The following is a 20,918-nucleotide window of genomic DNA, read 5'->3' on the forward strand; positions in this document are numbered from 1 at the left end:
AGATAGGTGTCACTCTTGGGGGGTCTCATAATGTTCATATACACACACACACACACACATATGTATATATACTTTGCAATTTGTTTTATAATCAGTTTATGTATATGACACTTTTATTACACTGTGAGCTCCTTGAGGGAGACACTAACTTATTCATCTCTAAATCCCTAGTTTTTAGCATAATGCCTTATCCGTTGAAGTGCTTAGTAAATGTTTATTAGTGAATGAAAGGATAACCACATGTGTTTCCCTGGATTTTGTCATCCCACCATTATTCTACCTTTGTATATTGTCCCTGGAGAATCTTTGTCATTTTTCAGTTAGAAGTAATCAAGGTAGTATTATATCCAGAGGACCTTGTAATCACAATACCCTGCATATCCTGCCCCAGATCACAGCAACACAACACCATGAGCTCCCCAAGATAGAAAAATACACAAAAGATAATGGAAAAGGAATGCAGAGTAGCATTTTGTTAACTAGGCTTTTGCCTCCCAAACTCAACATAGACAATACTAGTAAGCTGGCATGAACCAAATGGCACCTTAATTTTCTCATAAACCTAATTCAACACACCTTGCGGCACTAGCTGGAGAAGGGAATGGCAACCCACTCCAGTGTTCTTGCCTTGAGAATTCCATGGACAGAAGAGCCTAGTGGGGTCCATGGGGTCATAAAGAGTCGGACATGACTGAGCAACTAGCACAACACAGCGGCACTAGAGAAGCAGGAGTAGGGCTCATGTTTGCCCCTATTGCTTAGCATTAAGCCAGTTGAGGTTCCATTCAGATTACTGGCCCCCAGACAGGTATCAGTACCATAAAGGGAAAATAAATGGAAGAGTCAGTGAGCTGGCCTGGACTTCTTTTCCCTTGTGAGTATGATGAGCACTTCTGAGATGTGAATGTAAGAGGATGAAAAAGGAGCTTCCAGGCTTGGCAGGCTCTGAATCTAGAAAAGTGTTATCCCCATTCCCCAAAACAACCACACACAATTTCAAATAGGGCACCTCAATTCTTTATCCTGAATTTACCTTGCCTTCTATCATTCTCTAGCTATAGGTGATTTGTATCATTAGGGTATTCTTTATTATCTTCATAATGCTGTCCCTGGCCTCCTTTTTTTCTATTTAAACATAGAAACCCAGATATAAAGCAAGCATAGTGTTCTCTAGAAGCACATAGGTATATAGACAAAAAACAGAATTGAATACTCTAGTCATGAGGTCTTAATTCCTTTTCCATTTAGATATCATTATGTACCTAGCATGATGCTTGTTTCCTAAGTTTGTAATAACTTAACTTCCTTCTCTCTTTTTGTCTTCCCTTCAAAAAATATTGTGTGGCTTGAGAGAGATCTTTTGGACTTCCCGGGTTCAATCCCTGGATTGGGAAGATCTCCTGGAGAAGGAAATGGCAACCCACTCCAGTATTCTTGCCTGGAAAATCCCATGGACAGAGGAGCCTGATAGGCTACAGTCCATGGGGTCACAAAGAGTCAGACACGACTGAGCTACTTCACTTTCTTTCTTGAGAGATCTTTAGGTTCCTTTTGAAATAAAATTTTCTGTTAACCTCATCTTGTTTTTCTTTCCTACAGTTTCCATCCTAGCTGAAACAGAAGAAATCAAGTCCATTTTGAAGAACAAGGGAATTGATGTGGAGACCATTGCTGAGGTATATCCCATCAGAGTACAACCAGCTCGTATTCTCAGCCACATTTATTCCAGCCTAGGTAAGGAGATTGGCTAACCTGCTAGAATCAGAGCATTATTCAATACAGGCTGGTTTACTTCCATTTTATTTTTTCTTGATGTTTTATTTTTATTGCTTTATTTAACTAGATCTGAAATGGAATTTACAGTCTCCGGAATCAAAGTTTCTAACCCTATATATCCTGAACTGGGTTGATAATTTTCAGTGTGTTTTATGAACTCTTTGGTACAAAGGGCATGATTGTTACCAGGCAATGTTGTATCTTCGTTCCAAGTGTGTGCTTAACCAATATGTTCTTCTCTTTCTTAGGACCTATGTTTCTGTTTTGAAAAATATGAATTCTGTGTAGATTAATAGCTAAGGAGCTTGTTTCTAGGTCATTTATACTTTGTCGTGTAATGAATTAGTTGATAATATTTTAAAATTCCAATTCTTGATCTAATACTTGTTTTTAATTAGTACTTATTTTTTGTTCAATGTATTATTAAATTTGGTGATAGACACATTAAACAAATTACTACAAAATAAAAATTTACACAAGTTATTACAAATTTCACATTAAACAAATTACTACGATGTTAGCTTTTTAAAAAAAAGGATGTGCAAAATTTCTAAACTATCCTTGTGGAAGGCTCAGTAGTGGCCCTGAAAGATATTCAGGCCCTAATCCCTGGAACCTGTGAACATTACCTTATACTCCAAAAGGGATTTTTGTGGGTGTTATTAGGTTAAGGAAACTGAGATTGGTGGAGGGGATTATTTTGGGTTATTCAGGTGGGCACTAAATATAGTCATAAGTCTTCTTATAAGAGGTAACCAGAGGGAGATCAGACTAGAAGTAGGAGATGTCATGACAGAAGCAAGAGATTAGAGTGATAAGGCTACTGGCCTTATCCTCTAAGAAGCTCGAAGAGTCAAAGATCAGATTCTCCCCCTGGAGTCTCCATAAGGAACCACGTATGCTTGACACCTTGATTTTTATTTTACCCCATAATAGCCATAAGGCTCATTTTGGACTTCTGACCTCTAGAACTATAAGAGTATAATTTTGTGTTGTTTTAAGCTACAAAGTTTATGTTAATTTGTTATAGCACCAACTGGAAATTAATGCAATCTTAAATCAAGCCACAAATGAGTAAATATATAAATAAAGAATGTACCCTAGATAGTAGATTGCCACTTACAAACCCAAAGCCTATGGTGTGTGTGTGTGTGTGTGTGTGTGTGTGTACTTTTTTCTTTCGCCAAGAGTGGTCTTTTAATAATGAAAGCGGAAGATGGCAGAGAAATAGGACAGGGAGACCACTTTCTCCCCCACAAATTCATCAAAAGAACATTTGAACGCTGAGTAAATTCCACAAAACAACTTCTGAATGCCAGCAGAGGACATCAGGCACCCAGAAAAGCAGCCCATTGTCTTCGAAAGGAGATGTTTTATCAACAGTGCTGTATAGATGGAGAAGTCTTGAGGCTACTGTACAAATAAGACTGAAAACCAGAAGCAGGAGGCTTAAGTCCAAATCCTGAGAACACCAGAGAACTCATGACTCCAGGGAACATTAATTGACAGGAGCTCATCAAATGCCTCCATACCTACACGAAACCAAGCACCACCCAAGGGTCAACAAGTTCGAGAGCAAGACATATCACACAAATTCTCCAGCAACACAGGAACATAGCCCTGAGCTTCAATATACAGGCTGCCCAAAGTTACTCCAAACCCACTGACATCTCATAACTCATTACTGGACACTTCATTGCACTCCAGAGAGAAGAAATCCAGCTCCACCCACCAGAACACCGACACAAGCTTCCCCAACCAGGAAACTTTGACAAGCCACCTGTACAACCCCACCCACAGCATGGAAACTCCACAATAAAGAGAACTCCACAAACTGCCAGAACAGAAAGGCCACCTCAAACTCAGCAATATAAACAAGATGAGACAGAGGAATACGCAGCAGGTAAAGGAAGAGGATAAATGCCCACCAAACCAAACAAAAGAGGAAGAGATAGGGAATCTACCTGATAAAGAATTCCAAATAATGATAGTGAAAATGATCTAAAATCTTGAAAACAAAATGGAATTACAGATAAATAGCCTGGAGACAAGGATTGAGAAGATGCAAGAGAGGTTTAACAAGGACCTAGAAGAAATAAAAAAGAGTCAATCAATCATGAATAATGCAATAAATGAGATAAAAAACACTCTGGAGGGAACCAACAGTAGAATAATGGAGGCAGAAGATAGGATTAGTGAGGTAGAAGATAGAATGGTAGAAATAAATGAATCAGAGAGGAAAAAAGAAAAACGAATTAAAAGAAATGAGGACAACCTCTGGGACAATGTTAAACACCACAACATTTGAATCATAGGAGTCCCAGAAGAAGAAGACAAAAAGAAAGACCATGAGAAAATACTTGAGGAGATAATAGTTGAAAACTTCCCTAAAATGGGGAAGGAAATAGCCACCCAAGTCCAAGAAATCCAGAGAGTCCCAAACAGGATAAACCCAAGGCGAAACACCCCAAGCCACATATTCATCAAATTAACAAACATCAAACACGAAGAACAAATATTAAAAGCAGCAAGGGAAAAACAACAAATAACACAAAAGAGGATTCCCATAAGGATAAAGGATAACAGCTGATCTTTCAATAGAAACTCTTCAGGCCAGGAGGGAATGGCAGGGCATATTTAAAGTGATGAAAGAAAATAACCTACAGCCCAGATTACTGTACCCAGCAAGGATCTCATTCAAATATGAAGGAGAAATCAAAAGCTTTATAGACAAGCAAAAGCTGAGAGAATTCAGCACCACCAAACCAGCTCTCCAACAAATGCTAAAGGATCTTCTTTAGACAGGAAGCACAGAAATGGTGTATAAACTCGAACCCAAAACAACAAAGTAAATGGCAACAGGATCATACTTATCAATAATTACCTTAAACGTAAATGGGTTGAATGCCCCAACCAAAAGACAAAGACTGGCTGAATGGATACAAAAACAAGACCCCGATATATGTTGTCTACAAGAGACCCACCTCAAAACAAGGGGACACATACAGACTGAAAGTAAAGGGCTGGAAAAAGATATTCCACACAAAAGAAAGCAGGAGTAGCAATACACATATCAGATAAAATAGACTTTTAAATAAAGGCTGTGAAAAGAGACAAAGAAGGTCACTACATAATGATCAAAGGATCAATCCAAGAAGAAGATATAACAATTATAAATATATATGCACCCAACATAGGAGCACCACAATATGTAAGGCAAATGCTAACAAGTATGAAAGGGGAAATTAACAATAACACAATAATAGTGGGAGACTTTAATACCCCACTCAAACCTATGGAGAGATCAACTAAACAGAAAATTAACAAGGAAACACAAACTTTAAATGATACAATAGACCAGTTAGACCTTTGATATCTATAGGACATTTCACCCCAAAACAATGAATTTCACCTTTTTCTCAAGTGCACACGGAACCTTCTCCAGGATAGATCACATCCTGGGCCATAAATCTAGCCTTGGTAAATTCAAAAAAATTGAAATCATTCCAAGCATCTTTTCTGACCACAATGCAGTAAGATTAGATCTCAATTACAGGAGAAAAATTATTAAAAATTCCAACATATGGAGGCTGAACAACACACTGCTGAATAACCAACAAATCACAGAAGAAATCAAAAAAGAAATCAAAATATGCATAGAAACGAATGAAAATGAAAACACAACAACCCAAAACCTGTGGGACACTGTAAAAGCAGTGCTAAGGGGAAGGTTCATAGCAATACAGGCATACCTCAAGAAACAAGAAAAAAGTCAAATAAATAACCTAACTCTACACCAAAAGCAACTAGGAAAGGAAGAAATGAAGAACCCCAGGGTTAGTAGAAGGAAAGAAATCTTAAAAATTAGGGCAGAAATAAATGCAAAAGAAACAAAAGAGACCATAGCAATCAACAAAGCCAAAAGCTGGTTCTTTGAGAGGATAAATAAAATTGACAAACCATTAGCCAGACTCATCAAAAACAAAGGGAGAAAAATCAAATCAATAAAATTAGAAATGAAAATGGAGAGATCACAACAGACAACACACAAATACAAAGGATCATAAGAGACTACTCTTAGCAATTATGCAAATAAAATGGACAACTTGGAAGAAATGGACAAATTCTTAGAAAAGTACAACTTTCCCAAACTGAACCAGGAAGAAATAGAAAATCTTAACAGACCCATCACAAGCACGGAAATCAAAAGTATAATCAGAAATCTTCCAGCAAACAAAAGCCCTGGACCAGACGGCTTCACAGCTGAATTCTACCAAAAATTTAGAGAAGAGCTAACACCTATCCTACTCAAACTCTTCCAGGAAGTTGCAGAGGAAGGTAAACTTCCAAACTCATTCTATGAGGCCACCATCACTGTAATACCAAAACCTGACAAAGATGCCACAAAAAAAGAAAACTACAGGCCAATATCACTGGTGAACATAAATGCAAAAACCCTTAACAAAATTCTAGCAATCAGAATCCAACAACACATTAAAAAGATCATACATCATGACCAAGTGGGCTTTATCCCAGGGATGCAAGGATTCTTCAATATCCAGAAATCGATCAATGTAATACACCACATTAACAAATTGAAAAATAAAAGCCATATGATTATCTCAATAGATGCAGAGAAAGCCTTTGACAAAATTGAACATCCATTTATGATTAAAAAAAAAAAAACAAACTCTCCAGAAAGCAGGAATAGAAGGAACATACCTCAACATAATAAAAGCTATATATTGACAAACCCACAGCAAACATTATCCTCAATGGTGAAAAATTGAAAGCATTTCCCCTAAAGCCAGGAACAAGACAAGGGTGCCCACTCTCACCACTACTATTCAACATAGTTTTGGAAGTTTTGGCCACAGCAATCAGAGCAGAAGAAGAAATAAAAGGAATCCGAATTGGAAAAGAAGAAGTAAAACTCACTGTTTGCAGATGACATGTTCCTCTACATAGAAAACCCTAAAGACTCCCCCAGAAAATTGCTAGAGCTAATCAATGAATATAGTAAAGTTGCAAGATATAAAATCAACACACAGAAATCCCTTGCATTCCTATACACTAATAATGAGAAAATATAAAGAGAAATTAAGGAAACAATTCCATTCACCATTGCAATGAAAAGAATAAAATACTTAGGAATATATCTACCTAAAGAAACAAAAGACCTATATATAGAAAACTATAAAACACTGGTGAAAGAAATCAAAGAGGACACTAATAGGTGGAGAAATATACCATGTCCCTGGATTGGAAGAATCAATATAGTGAAATGAGTATATTACCTAAAGCGATCTATAGATTCAATGCAATCCCTATCAAGCTACCAACGGTATTTTTCACAGAGCTAGAACAAATAATTTCACAATTTGTATGGAGATACAAAAAACCTCCAATAGCCAAAGCAATCTTGAGAAAGAAGAATGGAACTGGAGGAATCAACCTGCCTGACTTCAGGCTCTACTACAAAGCCACAGTCATCAAGACAGTATGGTACTGGCACAAAGGCAGAAATATAGATCAATGGAACAAAATAGGAAGCCCAGAGATAAATCCACACACCTATGGACCCCTTATCTTTGACAAAGGAGGCAAGAATATACAATGGAGAAAAGACAATCTCTTTAACAAGTGGTGCTGGGAAAACTGGTCAACCACTTGTAAAAGAATGAAACTAGAACACTCAAATAAACTCAAAATGGATTAAAGATCTAAACGTAAGACCAGAAACTATAAAACTCCTAGAGGAGAACATAAGCAAAACACTCTCCGACATAAATCACAGCAGGATCCTCTATGACCCACCTCCCAGAATATTGGAAATAAAAGCAAAAATAAACAAATGGGACCTAATTAAAATTAAAAGCTTCTGCACAACAAAGGAAACTATAAGCAAGGTGAAAAGACAACCTTCAGAATGGGAGAAAATAATAGCAAATGAAGCAACTGACAAAGAATTAATCTCAAAAATATACAAGCAACTCCTGCTGTTCAATTGTAGAAAAATAAACGACCCAATCAAAAAATGGGCCAAAGAACTACACAGACATTTCTCCAAAGAAGACATACAGATGGCTAACAAACACATGAAAAGATGCTCAACATCACTCATTATCAGAGAAATGCAAATCAAAACCACAATGAGGTACCATTTCATGCCAGTCAGAATGGCTGTGATCCAAAAGTCTACAAGCAATAAATGCTGGAGAGGGTGTGGAGAAAAGGGAACCCTCTTACTGTTGGTGAGAATGCAAACTAGTACAGCCACTATAGAGAACAGTGTGGAGATTCCTTAAATAACTGGAAATAGAACTTCAATACGACCCAGCAATCCCACTGCTGGGCATACACACTGAGGAAACCAGAATTGAAAGAGACACGTGTACCCCAGTGTTCATCGCAGAACTGTTTATAATATCCAGGACATGGAGGCAACCTAGATGTCCATCAGCAGATGAATGGGTAAGAAAGTGGTGGTACATATACACAATGGAGTATTACTCAGCCATTAAAAAGAATACATTTGAATCAGGTCTAATGAGGTGGATGAAACTGGAGCCTATTATACAGAGTGAAGCAAGTCAGAAAGAAAAACACCAGTATAGTATACTAATGCATATATATGGAATTTAGAAAGATGGTAACAATAACCCTGTATGCGAGACAGCAAAAGAGACCCAGATGTATAGAACAGTCTTTTGGACTCTGTGGGAGAGGGAGAGGGTGGGAGGATTTGGGAGAATGGCATTGAAACATGTATAATATCATATGTGAAATGAATCACCAGACCAGGCTCGATGCATGATACAGGATGCTCGGGGCTGGTGCACTGATATGACCCAGAGGGATGGTATGGGGAGAGAGGAGGGAGGGAGGTTCAGGATGGGGAATATGTGTACACCTGTGGTGGATTCATGTTGATGTATGGCAAAACCAATACAATATTGTAAAGTAATTAGCCTCCAATTAAAATAAATAAATTTATATTAAAAATAATAATAATAAAGCAAAGCCAAATTTTCTCCAGCCCCAAACCAGCCTCCTTCCCTTGTTACTAAACCTACTCCAGACAATTTCCAGTTATGTAGATCTAAATCGAGAGGGAATCAACCAAAGAGGAAAGGACTAGCAATCAAAGCTTACTGTTCTTTGTCTTTCTTAGCACCCATATTTTTAATTTATTTTTTAATGGAGGAAAAATGCTTTTGCAGTGTTGTGTTGGTTTCTGCCATACAACAATGAAAATCAGCCCTAATTATATCTCCTCTCTCTTGAGCCTCCCTCCCCTCCCCCTATCTCACTCCTAGAACTCATATTTTATGCCAGCAGGGCCTGAACTCCCAGAGCTACTAACATTGCATCTGGCTTTAGGAATGTATGGATTCCTCTCACCTTTCCATTCTAGCTATAATGTAGGAAATCCCTTTTCTTTTTAAATTAAATATAAGTTTGGAAGGTCCCAAAGAAATTTTATTAGAAAAAAATGGAATACTAAAATATAAACACATAGAAATTATCAAGTTTATTGAATATAGGTCTCAGGTCCTAATTAGGTCTCAGGGCCTAATTAATTTATAAAACCTAGCCACAGATTACCTTGAATATTGCAAATTACTGATCCCTCTATTCCTTCTACATACTCAACCCTATTTGTGGTAAATGACAAGTCAAGACTCTGAAACATCTGAGATTAATTTGCATTGATGCTTTACTAGGTGGGATGGGGTACCTCAGTCCTTCCCAGAACCTGCTTTCTGGTTTTTTTTTTTTAACCTCCTTGGCCATTCCCTCTAGTCTGAGGCTAGATACCAGTCTCCAGATATCAGTCCACTAGCACTAAATCTTTTGAAATAAGAAAGGTATGTCTCTGTCTAACCCAAATCTTGGTTGTGGTGGTGGGTTAGTTGCTAAGTCATGTCTGACTCTTGAGACCCCATGGAGTGTAGCCTTCCAGGCTCCTCTGTCCATGGGATTTTCCAAGCAAGAATACTGGAGTGGGTTGCCATTTCCTCCTCCAGGATATCTTCCTAACCCAGGAATCAAACCCACATCTCCTGCATAGCAGGCAGATTCTTTACCCCTGAACCACTAGGAAGCCCTAGTGCCCTAACCCAAATCTTACTCCATGAATATAGTTGATCTTGTAGTCACTGTCTTCTTTGTCCTTCTTAGAAGTCTCTGTGGTTTGGAGTTTGTGCAAGTCCTATTGGTGCCTTTAATGTGATTCTCTCTGGCTTTCACTTAGAAGTTGATACCTTTTACCATTTTCTTCACATCTATTGTTCTAAACTCAGCATAATCTTACTAGGATATAGGTAACTTGCAAGTTCTGGGCCTTCATCCTTGAAATCTATCTGCATCACATCAGATCTCTCCAACAAACAAAAACAAACTCCTTACTGATTACTTTTTCAAAGTCTATACACTGTTTTGGGCCTGTTGCTAATTTATTATTTCCTAGCCAAAGGAAATGAGGGCTACTACGTCTCCAGGACTTCAGTTTAATGAATAATCATACATTTCAGGGACTCAAGTAGCAAGTTATATTTATTTTCCAATGTGTTCCTTCATTTGCTTCATTCATTCTTTTTTTCATAAGGATCTATTGTTCAGATTTCTGTACCAGGCACTGGGCTTGATACTGTGAGAGACATAGACATATAAGCAAATAATTATAGTACAGTCTTATTAATGCTATTAAAATGGCATTGTGTACAGAATATAGGAGAAAGTAAATAGATTTGCCTTATAAAATGAGTGTGTGTATGCTTAGTCACTCAGTTGTGTTCGACTCTGCAACCCCATCGACTGTAGCCCACCAGGCTCCTCTGCCATGGGGATTCTCCAGGCAAGAATACTGGAGTGGGTTGCTATGCCCTCCTCCACTGGATCTTCCCAACCCAGGGATCAAACTCAGGTCTCCCTCATTACAGGCAGATTCTTTACTGTCTGAACCACATGTTTCTTCATAATTCCATTATTTTAATAATTTCACAATAACAAAATTGCTTTAAGGATTCATTGAATGACAGCTGTGATTCCACCAAGGAAAACAGGATATTTTGTCACTAAGTATGTTCATTTATATATGTTAACTAAGTGGGGTTCTATGCCTCACCTCAAATACTGTTATTTCAGTTCCATAATATTTTTTTAATTTTTAAATATTATGTGGTTAATCAACTTCGGGAACATAAGAACGTTATAGGTGAGTGCTGTCAGAAACACAGTGGAGTGAAAAGCTACCTTTGTCTTGCACCTTCAATCTACAACCAGTAAAACATTCACAACACAATGAAGGTGCCTCTGCCTAACATGACAGATGCTGAAAAATTCCACACCTCTCTACATCTAAAGATGGTGGACTGGAACACATAGAGGAGATGGAACAAGTGAACAGCGGAGTTGATGCCTGCAGTCCCAGTTGTCTGACTGTGGCAGCTGAGCCCACAGCTTCAGAGAGCCCAATAGCAGCAGGGGAAGCAGCACACATGACCCTGACTTTAGGAAGTGACCACACTGGTGCCCACCACCACAGCTAACTTGGTGGCAGCAGCAGCAGTGGGGCCTGGGGCCGTATCTTTCCTGCCACTGAGGCACCTGTGATCCCATACTCTGGCCCCTCCTTATTTGCACTGGTAAATTCAGTGAACCTGATAGCACCAGACACAGTGGAGGCACCTGTGCACCCAGCTTCCCCTCCCACACTGTTCCCCTTTCCCCACAGCAGAGCCTGTGTCTCAGGGGATCTTCCACACCAGAGAAGACCCCACCATCCCAGTAATGACAGCAGCTCTGGCAGAAGCAGTGAAGCAATGACCGTAGAGGAACAGGAAGCAAAAGCAAAGACACAGAGGAAACCTTTGGTAGAGGCTGGAAAGTGCCAACTTTCAAATATAACCAGAGGCAACTCAGGTAAGCAAAACCAAAAACTACCTAATACCGCCACCTACTGGAAGACAAAAGAAAATTGTAACTCCCAACCTGTCATTTAATTTCAAATGTGCCAGCAGAGGAACAATCCATCAAGCAAAATGACAATTCTCCAGAAACCAAACTTTAATTCATGGAATTTTGAGATCTAACTGATAAAGAATTCAAAATAGACATCATGAAGAAGCTCAATGAGATACAAGAAGACTTAGAAAGACAGTTTAATGAGGTCAGGAATAAAATTAGTGAACAAAAGGAATACTTTGCCAATCAGATTGAAACTCTAAAAATGAACCAAACAGAAATTCTTGAGCTGAGGAACACGATAAACAAGATGAATAATGTATTAGAAAGTATTGGAAATGGAGCAGATGATATGAAAGACAGCATTAGTGAGCTCAAAGATAGAAACCTAGAAACGATACGAATACAAGAGCAAAGAAAAGTAAGATACATATAAAAAGAAGAAGTCGTATGGGAGCTACACAACACTTTTAGGAAAGACAGCACTAGAATAATGGGTATCCCAGAAGGAGAAGAGGAGAACAGAGAGATTTGAAGAAACAATAGCTGATATCTTCCCAAACTGGGGGAAGAAGCTGGACAATCAAGTCTATGAAGCAATGAGAACACCTAATTAACCTAATTGCAAAAAAGACCTTTTCCAAGATCACATTATATTAAAATTGTCAGAAGTTAATGACAAAGAATTTTAAAGGCAGCCAGTGGGAAAAAAAGATGGTAACCTACAAAGGAATCCCTATTAAGCTATCAGCAGATTTCTCAGCAGAAACCCTTACATCCAGGGGAGAGTGAAATGACATTCTCAAAATACAGAAAAAAACTGTCACCCCAGAATACTTTTATGTATAAAACTATCATTCAGATATGAAGGAAAAATAAAGGCTTTCCTAGACAAAAGCTGAGGGAATTCATCAACACTAGATCTGCTTTAGAGATATTGAAAGAAACTTCTCTACCAGAAACAAAATATGAAAAACATACAAAACTTTAAGCAAGGTGGTAAATAGAATTATAAAATTGCAACTCTTTGTCAGAATAGATTTATAAATACTTATTAAAAGCTAAAGGGAAAAAAAATTAAAGATAATTATACCTATCTTATTTTGGTAACAAGCTGATAACATTAAAAGGGATAATTTGAGATGACACAATCATAAAAGGGGGGAAGGAAAAGAACACTACTTATGTAGGTGACTGAGCATAAGATGTTATAAGCAGAAAAAAGACTATTTTATCTATGAGAAACTTTATACAAACCTCAGGGTAACTGAAAATAAAGTAGACGCACACACACAAAGAATACACTGAGGAAAATATCACAGAAAACCATTAAGCCAAAATGGCAGATAAAAGCAAAAGGAAAAAGAAAGTAGAGATATGGACATGGAAGCAACCTAGATATCCACTGATACAGATGAATGGATAAAGAAGCTGTGGTACATATATACAATGTAATATTACTCAGCCATAAAAAGGAAAGCATTTGAGTCAGTTCTAATGAGGTGGATGAACCTAGAGCCTATTATACAGAGTGAAGTCAGAAATAGAAAAACAAATATCACTTATTAATACATATATATGGAATCTAGAAAGATGGTACTGATGAACCTTTTTGCAGGGCAACAGTGGAGATGCAGACGTAGAGAACAGACTTGCAGACATGAGCGGAGGGTAGGAAAGAGACAGTGGGATGAATGGAGAGAGTAGCATGGAAACATACACACTCAGTTCAGTTCAGTTCAGTCGCTCAGTCGTGTCCGACTCTGCGACCCCATGAATTGCAGCACGCCAGGCCTCCCTGCCCATCACCAACTCCCGGAGTTCACTCAAACTCACGTCCATCGAGTGGGTAATGCCATCCAGCCATCTCATCCTCTGTCATCCCTTTCTCCTCCTGCCCCCAATCCCTCCCAGCATCAGGGTCTTTTCCAATGAGTCAACTCTTCGCATGAGGTGGCCAAAGTACTGGAGTTTCAGCTTTAGCATCAGTCCTTCCAATGAACACCCAGGACTGATCTCCTTTAGAATGGACCGGTTGGATCTCCTTGCAGTCCAAGGGACTCTCAAGAGTCTTCTCCAACACCACAGTTCAAAAGCATCAATTCTTCTGCACTCTGCTTTGCTCACAGTCCAATTCTCACATCCATACATGACCACTGGAAAAACCATAGCCTTGACTAGACGGGCCTTTGTTGGCAAAGTAACGTGTCTGCTTTTTAATATGCTATCTAGGTTGGTCATAACTTTCCTTCCAAGGAGTAAGTGTCTTTTAATTTCATTAAAATTAAAATTTCATTTAATTTCACACACTACCATACGTAAAATAGATAGCCAATGGGAATTTGCTGTGACTCAGGGACTTCAAACTGGGGTTCTAACAACCTAGAGGAGTAGAAAGGGGTGGGAGGTGGGAGGGAGGGTACATATGTATGCTGCTGCTGCTGCTTAGTCACTTCAGTCGTGTCTGACTCTGTGTGACCCTATAGACTGCAGCCTACCAGGCTCCTCTGTCCATGCAATTCTCTAGGCAAGAGTATTAGAGTGGGTTGCCATGCCCTCCTCCAGGGGATCTTCCCAACCCAGGGATCAAACCTGGGTCTCTTGCATTGGAGGCAGATTCTTTATTGCTGAGCCACCAGCTAAACCCAGACATTTGTATACCTATGGTTAATTCATCTTGATGTATAGCAGAAACCAGCACAATATTATAAAGCAATTATCTTTCAATTTAAAATAAATTAAAAAATAATTATAAAAAAGAAACAGTGGAGATAATAGAGCAACCAGAAAACGAAAGATAAAATGGCAGTATTGTCTTCATCTATCTATAACTAACCTAAATATAAATAAATTGAATTCATCAATCAAAAGACACATGATGGCTAAATGGAATAAAAAATAAGACCCAACTATTGCTGCTTCCAGGAGATACATCTAAACTCTAGAGACAAACATGGGTTAAAAGGGGAGATATATCAAATGATACTCCAAGCAAACAGCATTCAAATGAAAGCAGATGTAGCCATATTCATATCAGATAAAATAGATTTAAAGCCAAAAAAGGTAACAGACAAAAATGGAAAGTATATAATGACAAAAGGGACATAACAGTGATTAGTATTAATATATATACACCTAACATAGGAGCATCAAAATATATAAAACAATTATTAACAGGCCTAAAAGGAGAAACGGACAGCAGCAACACAATAATAGTAGGAGACTTTAAATACCCCACTTATATCAGTGATTAAATCAGACAGAAAGTCAACAAGGAAATAAGTCTTAGTGAAACTTTCAACCAGATAGATTAGATAGATGTGTACAGAACATTCCATCGAAATGCAGCAGAATACACATTCTTCTCAACTGCATGTGGAACTTTCTCCAGAGTAGACCATATTTTGGGACACAAAATAAGTCTCAATAAATTTAAGGAGATTGAAATCGTATCAAGCATCTTTTCCAATCACAGTGGAATGAAACTAGAAATTAACTATGAGAAGAAAACTGGAAGAATCACAGATATGTGGAGACTGAACAACATCCAATTAACAACTATTAGGTCAATGAAGAAATCAAAGGAGAAATAAAAAATTACTTGAAGACAAATGAAAATACAACATACCAAAATCTATAAGATGCAGCAAAACCTGGGAGGGAAGTTTATAACAATACAGGCCTACTTCAAGAAACAAGGAAACTGAGCAGCATCAGAAACCAGATGTTGGTCTGGGCTGGAAGCTGAACCTCCACAGACTCATAGGACCCTTAGGGAGCTGCCCCTGCCAGGGGAGCCACTGGAATTTGGATGTTCCATTCTACCATGACCTGGTCAGGTCTGAGGTGGGGCTTGACACTGGAAACCCCATTCCCTGCCTCCAGGCAGAGAAGAATATTTTTTAAAAAAAGAAACAGGAAAACTCTCAGATAAACAATCTTACCTTACCTTACACCTAAAGGGACTAGAAAAAGAACAAGCAAAACTCAAGTTAATAGAAGGAAGGAAATAATAAAGATTGGAGTTGAAATAAATGAAATAGAGAAAGACAGTAGAAAAGATCAATGAAACTAAGAGCTGAATTTTTAAAAAGATAAACAAAATCAACAAACCATTAGCTAGACTCACTAAGAAAAAGAGAGCCCCCCCAGAAGTGAAAGAGGATAAATAACAATGGATACCACAGAAGTACAAAGAGTTATAAGAAAATAAAGAAGAGAGAACGCCCTCATAAACAAATCAGAAGTGAAAGAGGATAAATAACAATGGATGCCACAGAAGTACAAAGAATTGTAAGAGAATATTATAAATAGCCATACACCAACAAATTTGACAGCCTAGAAGAAATGGACAAATTCTTAGAATTATATAGCCTTCCAAGACCAAATCATGAGGAAATAAAAAACTTGAGTAGACCTATTACTATTACAGAGATTAAAACAGTAATCAACAAAGCTCCCAAATAACAAAAGTCCAGTACTAGACAGTTTCACAGGTGAGTTCTACCAAACATTGAAAGATTTTATACTTTTTCTTCTCAAACTATTCCCCCAAAATTGAATTTCCATTTTAGGAAATTAGGGCAGTTAGGGAACACTTCCTAACTCATTTTACAAGGCCAACATCACTCTAATGTCAAAACCAGATAAAGACACACACAAAAAGGAAATTGCAGACCAGTATCTCTGATAAACATAGAAGCAAAAATTCTGAACAAAATATTAGCAAACTGAATTCAACAATACATCAGGAGGATCATATACCATCCATGATTAAGTGGGATTTATTCCAGGGATGCAAGGATGGCTCAACATCTGCAGACCAATCAATGTGATACACCATATTAAGAAAATGAAGAATTAAAAACCACATACAGAAAAAGCATTTGACAAAATGTAACACTCATTTATGATAAAAACTCAATGAAGTGGAATGGAAGGGACAAAATAAAGGTCAAATATGATAAACCCACATCTAACATTGTATTCAATGGTGAAAAATTGAAAGCTGTTTCTCTAAGATTAGGAACAAGACAAGGATGCTCACTCTTGCCACTCCTATTCAACATAGTATTAGAGGTTCTAACCTGAGCGATTAGATGAGAGAAATAAAAGGCATTCAAATTGGAAAAGAAGAAGTAAAACTGTCACTATTTGCAAATGACATTATTTTATATATTAGAATACTCTAAAGACTCCACTGAAAAACTATTAGAAATAATAAACAAATACAGTAAAATTTCAGGATACAAAATCAAAATATAAATGTCTGTTACATTTCTATATGCTAACAGTGAGCTAGCAGAAAGAAAAATTAAGAAACTGTCTAGGGATATGTTCAACATTATAATCATCAGAGGAATGCAAATTAAAATCACAATGAGAAATCACCTCATACCTGTCAGAATGGCTATCATCAAAAAGAACACATATAACATACTGGAGAAAAAAGGACCCTTCTACATTGTTGGTGGGAATGTAATATATTGGTGCAGCCATGTGGAAAACAGTATAGAGATTTCTCAAAAAACTAAAAATAGAACTACCATATGACCCAGCAATTCTACTCCTGGCTATATATGCAAAAATAATGAAAATGCTAATTTGAAAACATACATGTACCACAATGTTCACATCCACAGCAGACTGTTTACAGTAGTCAAGATACAGAAGCAACCTCAGTGTCCATCAACAAATGAATAAAGAAAATGTATACACACAATGAAATACTACTCAGCCATAAAAAGAATGAAAAGTTATCATTTGCAACAGCATGGATGGTATTGTACTAAGTGAAATAAGTCAGAGAAAGACAAACACTGTATGATGTCACTTATATGAGGAATCTAAAAATTGAACCAACATTTACTGAATGTAATAAAAAAGAAGCAGACTCAAAGACATAGAGAACTAGCTAGTGATCAATCACCAGTAGGAAGAGGGAAGGGGAAAGGGGCAAGACAGGGGTAGGGGATTAAGGAGTACAAACTACTATCTATAAAATAAATAAACTACAAGCAAATATAGCCAATATTAATAATAGGTATAAATGGAATGTAATCTTTAAAATTGTGAGTTATCGTGTTGTACATCTGAAACATATTAATATTTTACATCAACTATACCTCAATAAAGAAAATTTAGAAACAAGGTTTCTGGTATGATAATATTGACATTTTAAAAACTATCATATCACCATTTAAAATAACCCACTAAAATCTAAATACTGTACTCTGCTAACTAGACATCTACAATCATCCTTTTAGAAAATACATGAGCAAAATATTCAACATCAACAACAAAATAACAATATATAGTCATAAATTTAATCAAGGAGGTTAAAGACCTATATACTGAAAACTATAACACATTGTTGCAAGAAATTGAAAAAGAAACAAATAAATGGAAACAGAGTCCATACTCAGGATTGAAAGAATTAGCATTGTCAGGATGTCCTTATTGCCTAAAGCAATCTGCAGATTCAATGTAATCCTTTAGCAAAATCCCAAGGACATTTTTCACAGAAATAGAAGAGAATATTCTTAAATTTATATGGAACCACAAAAGGCCCCAACCAAAGTAATTCTGAGAAAAAAAAGAACAAAGCTGGAAGTATCTCACTTCCTGATTTCAAACAGCAAAGCCACAGTAATCAGAACAGCATAGTATTGGCAGAAAAACAGATAGATCAATGAAACAGAATCGGGAGTCCAGAAATACACCCATGCATATATGGGCAAGTAATTTATGACAAAAGAGCAAAGAACATACAAGGGATAAAGGATAGTATCTTCAATAAATAGGAAAACTGGAGAGTCACATGCAAAATAAATATGAACCAGATCCCAATCTCACACTATACAAAAAAATTAACTCAAAATGGATTAAAGACTTGAATATAATATCTGAAATCATAAAGCTCCTTGAAGAAAACATTGGCAGTACACTCTTTGGCATCAGTCTTACTAATTCTTTCTACCTGTTTCCTCAAGCAAGGGAAACAAAAGTAAAAATAAACAAATGGGATTAACATCAAACTAAAATGCTTCTGCACAGCAAAGGAAGCCAACAATAAAATGAGAAGACAGTCTACCAAATGGGAGAAGATATTTGCAAATCATATATCCAATGAGGGGTTAATATCCAAAATAGATAACTCATACAACTCAACAACAAAAAACAATCTGATTAAAATGAACAGAGGAGCTGAATATACATTTTTCTAAAGAAGACTTACAAATGGCCAACAGGCACATGAAAATATAACATCACTAATTATTAAGGAAATGCAAATCAAAACCACAAAGAGATACCACCTCATGCCTTTAAGATTGGCTGTTGTCAGAAAGACAGAAATAGAATACTGCTTAGCCATAAAAAAGATGAAATCATGCTATTTGCAAAAACATGGATGGGCCTTGAGTGTGTTAGGCTAAGTGAAATAAGTCAGACAAAGATGAACACTGTATGATTTCAATCACATGTGGAATATAAGAAAACTAATAAACAAAAGAAAACATGTAGATACAGAGAACAGGGTAGAGAAGAAGGAACCAGTGGAGGGGAGGTGAAATCAATGTTTCCTCAATAAAAGGAGCTTTATAAATGTTAAACTCAAATCTTTATGTAATATGAATTCTAATAGTGCACACATGTATTTTCATAGTCATTCAGTGTGTACATGTCAACTTGTGCTGGTTTTTTCACTTATTCTTTCATGTAAGTATTTCTACATGTTGAAAGAGCTATATATTATTCCATCAAATTAAAGTAATTGTATTCTTATTATTGGGTACTTGAATTGTTTTCCAAAATTTTTAATCCTTCTATAAATACCTTTTCATAGGCATTCATAAATATACTCCTATTTTACTGGAGTATATTCTCAGAAAAAGGATTCTGGATAAGAGTATGAACAACTTTTTAGCTCTTGTTACATGCTACCAGATTAATTCTTAAGAAAAACAAATCAATTTTTAGTGACATCAATAAACATAAAATATACCTTTTTGATTCTACGGCCCCATCAATGTTGAGTTTTTATCATTTTCTTTTGTTAGATTAATAGCTTTAATGTACATAAAGTTATTCTAGTTTCTTTAATTCCCAGTGAGAGTATGTATTTTTTCATTTTTGCTTTACTTTTTTTAAAAAATTGTGTCTCTTACTGCTTTCATATCTAGCAGGATCTGTACATTTTCGTATATATTTATCAATTCTTAATATTTTATTTATGCTTTTATCAATGAGATTTTTTAATGTATATATTCCTTATTCTATAACTTCCTTTTAGATAATTATTTTCTTTCCTTTGTTCAACTTTTTCAGGATCAGATACATCCATTTTATAAGATATGTCTTTCATTTCTTCAAGAATTGTGAATTTATCTCCTAACTTCATTTGAATAGATATACTGCTCTTTTCATTCTCTCCAGTTTTCACAAGTAGCAGGTTATCTGATTCAAAATTCCTATATACATGTTGACTGCAGGGAACTGGAAGATAGGGAAAAGTACAAGAGAAAAGATAAAAATTACCTAGAATTCTCCAGTCTCACGAAGCCCCTGTTTCAATTTTGCAATATTTGCTTCCAACCATTTTTTTGTAAAATAAATACCCACTTGTTTTCAGAAAAATGATGTCAGAAAAGAACAGTCTGAAATCTGTTCTTTGTAACATAATATATGATGAACTCTATTACATTTTCTTAAATAGCTCCCTAAAACACTATATTAATATCTATGTTAGCTTAATATTTTCAATTGTTTTTGATCATATGAATGATAAACTTATTTTCACAAAATAAATAGCCTTTATATATTTACTTTGCAAATTTTCTACTTATATTTTTTTTTTACCATTTTTCTGCTGTAAAATTGTCTACTGCTTATTGGTTTCTACAAGATTTACTGTGTATCGGGATGCTAACACTTTGTCTTCCACATGTTACTGTAATGTGTTGCTATTTTATTATTCACCCTTTAATTTTGGATTTCATTTTGATATATTAGACATTTTATATTTTTATATAGTAAAATTTTCTCCTTATTGATTTATTTTTTGCTGTTATGCTCAGAAAGATAGATCCATCCCTAGATCAATTGTTTACATTTTCATTGCATTTTCTGTTAGTTCTTTATGGTTACCATTTTACATTTAATTCTTGGTCTAG

At 36.4% G+C, this 20,918-nt stretch overlaps 1 protein-coding gene across 6 annotated transcripts in view; it reads left to right on the forward strand.

Moving 5' to 3' along the window:
• PHKA1 (phosphorylase kinase regulatory subunit alpha 1) overlaps window positions 1-20,918 on the forward strand; it is a 171,711-nt gene that overhangs the window by 56,728 nt on the left and 94,065 nt on the right. For all 6 annotated transcript variants that reach the window (XM_061409705.1, XM_061409709.1, XM_061409706.1 and 3 more), the window contains exon 14: window positions 1,600-1,734. In XM_061409705.1, the coding sequence (XP_061265689.1) occupies window positions 1,600-1,734 (135 nt within the window). The remainder of the gene's footprint in view (window positions 1-1,599; window positions 1,735-20,918) is intronic.

This window comes from Bos javanicus, chromosome X (genome assembly GCF_032452875.1).
Source record: "Bos javanicus breed banteng chromosome X, ARS-OSU_banteng_1.0, whole genome shotgun sequence".
Taxonomy (NCBI): Eukaryota; Metazoa; Chordata; class Mammalia; order Artiodactyla; family Bovidae; genus Bos; species Bos javanicus.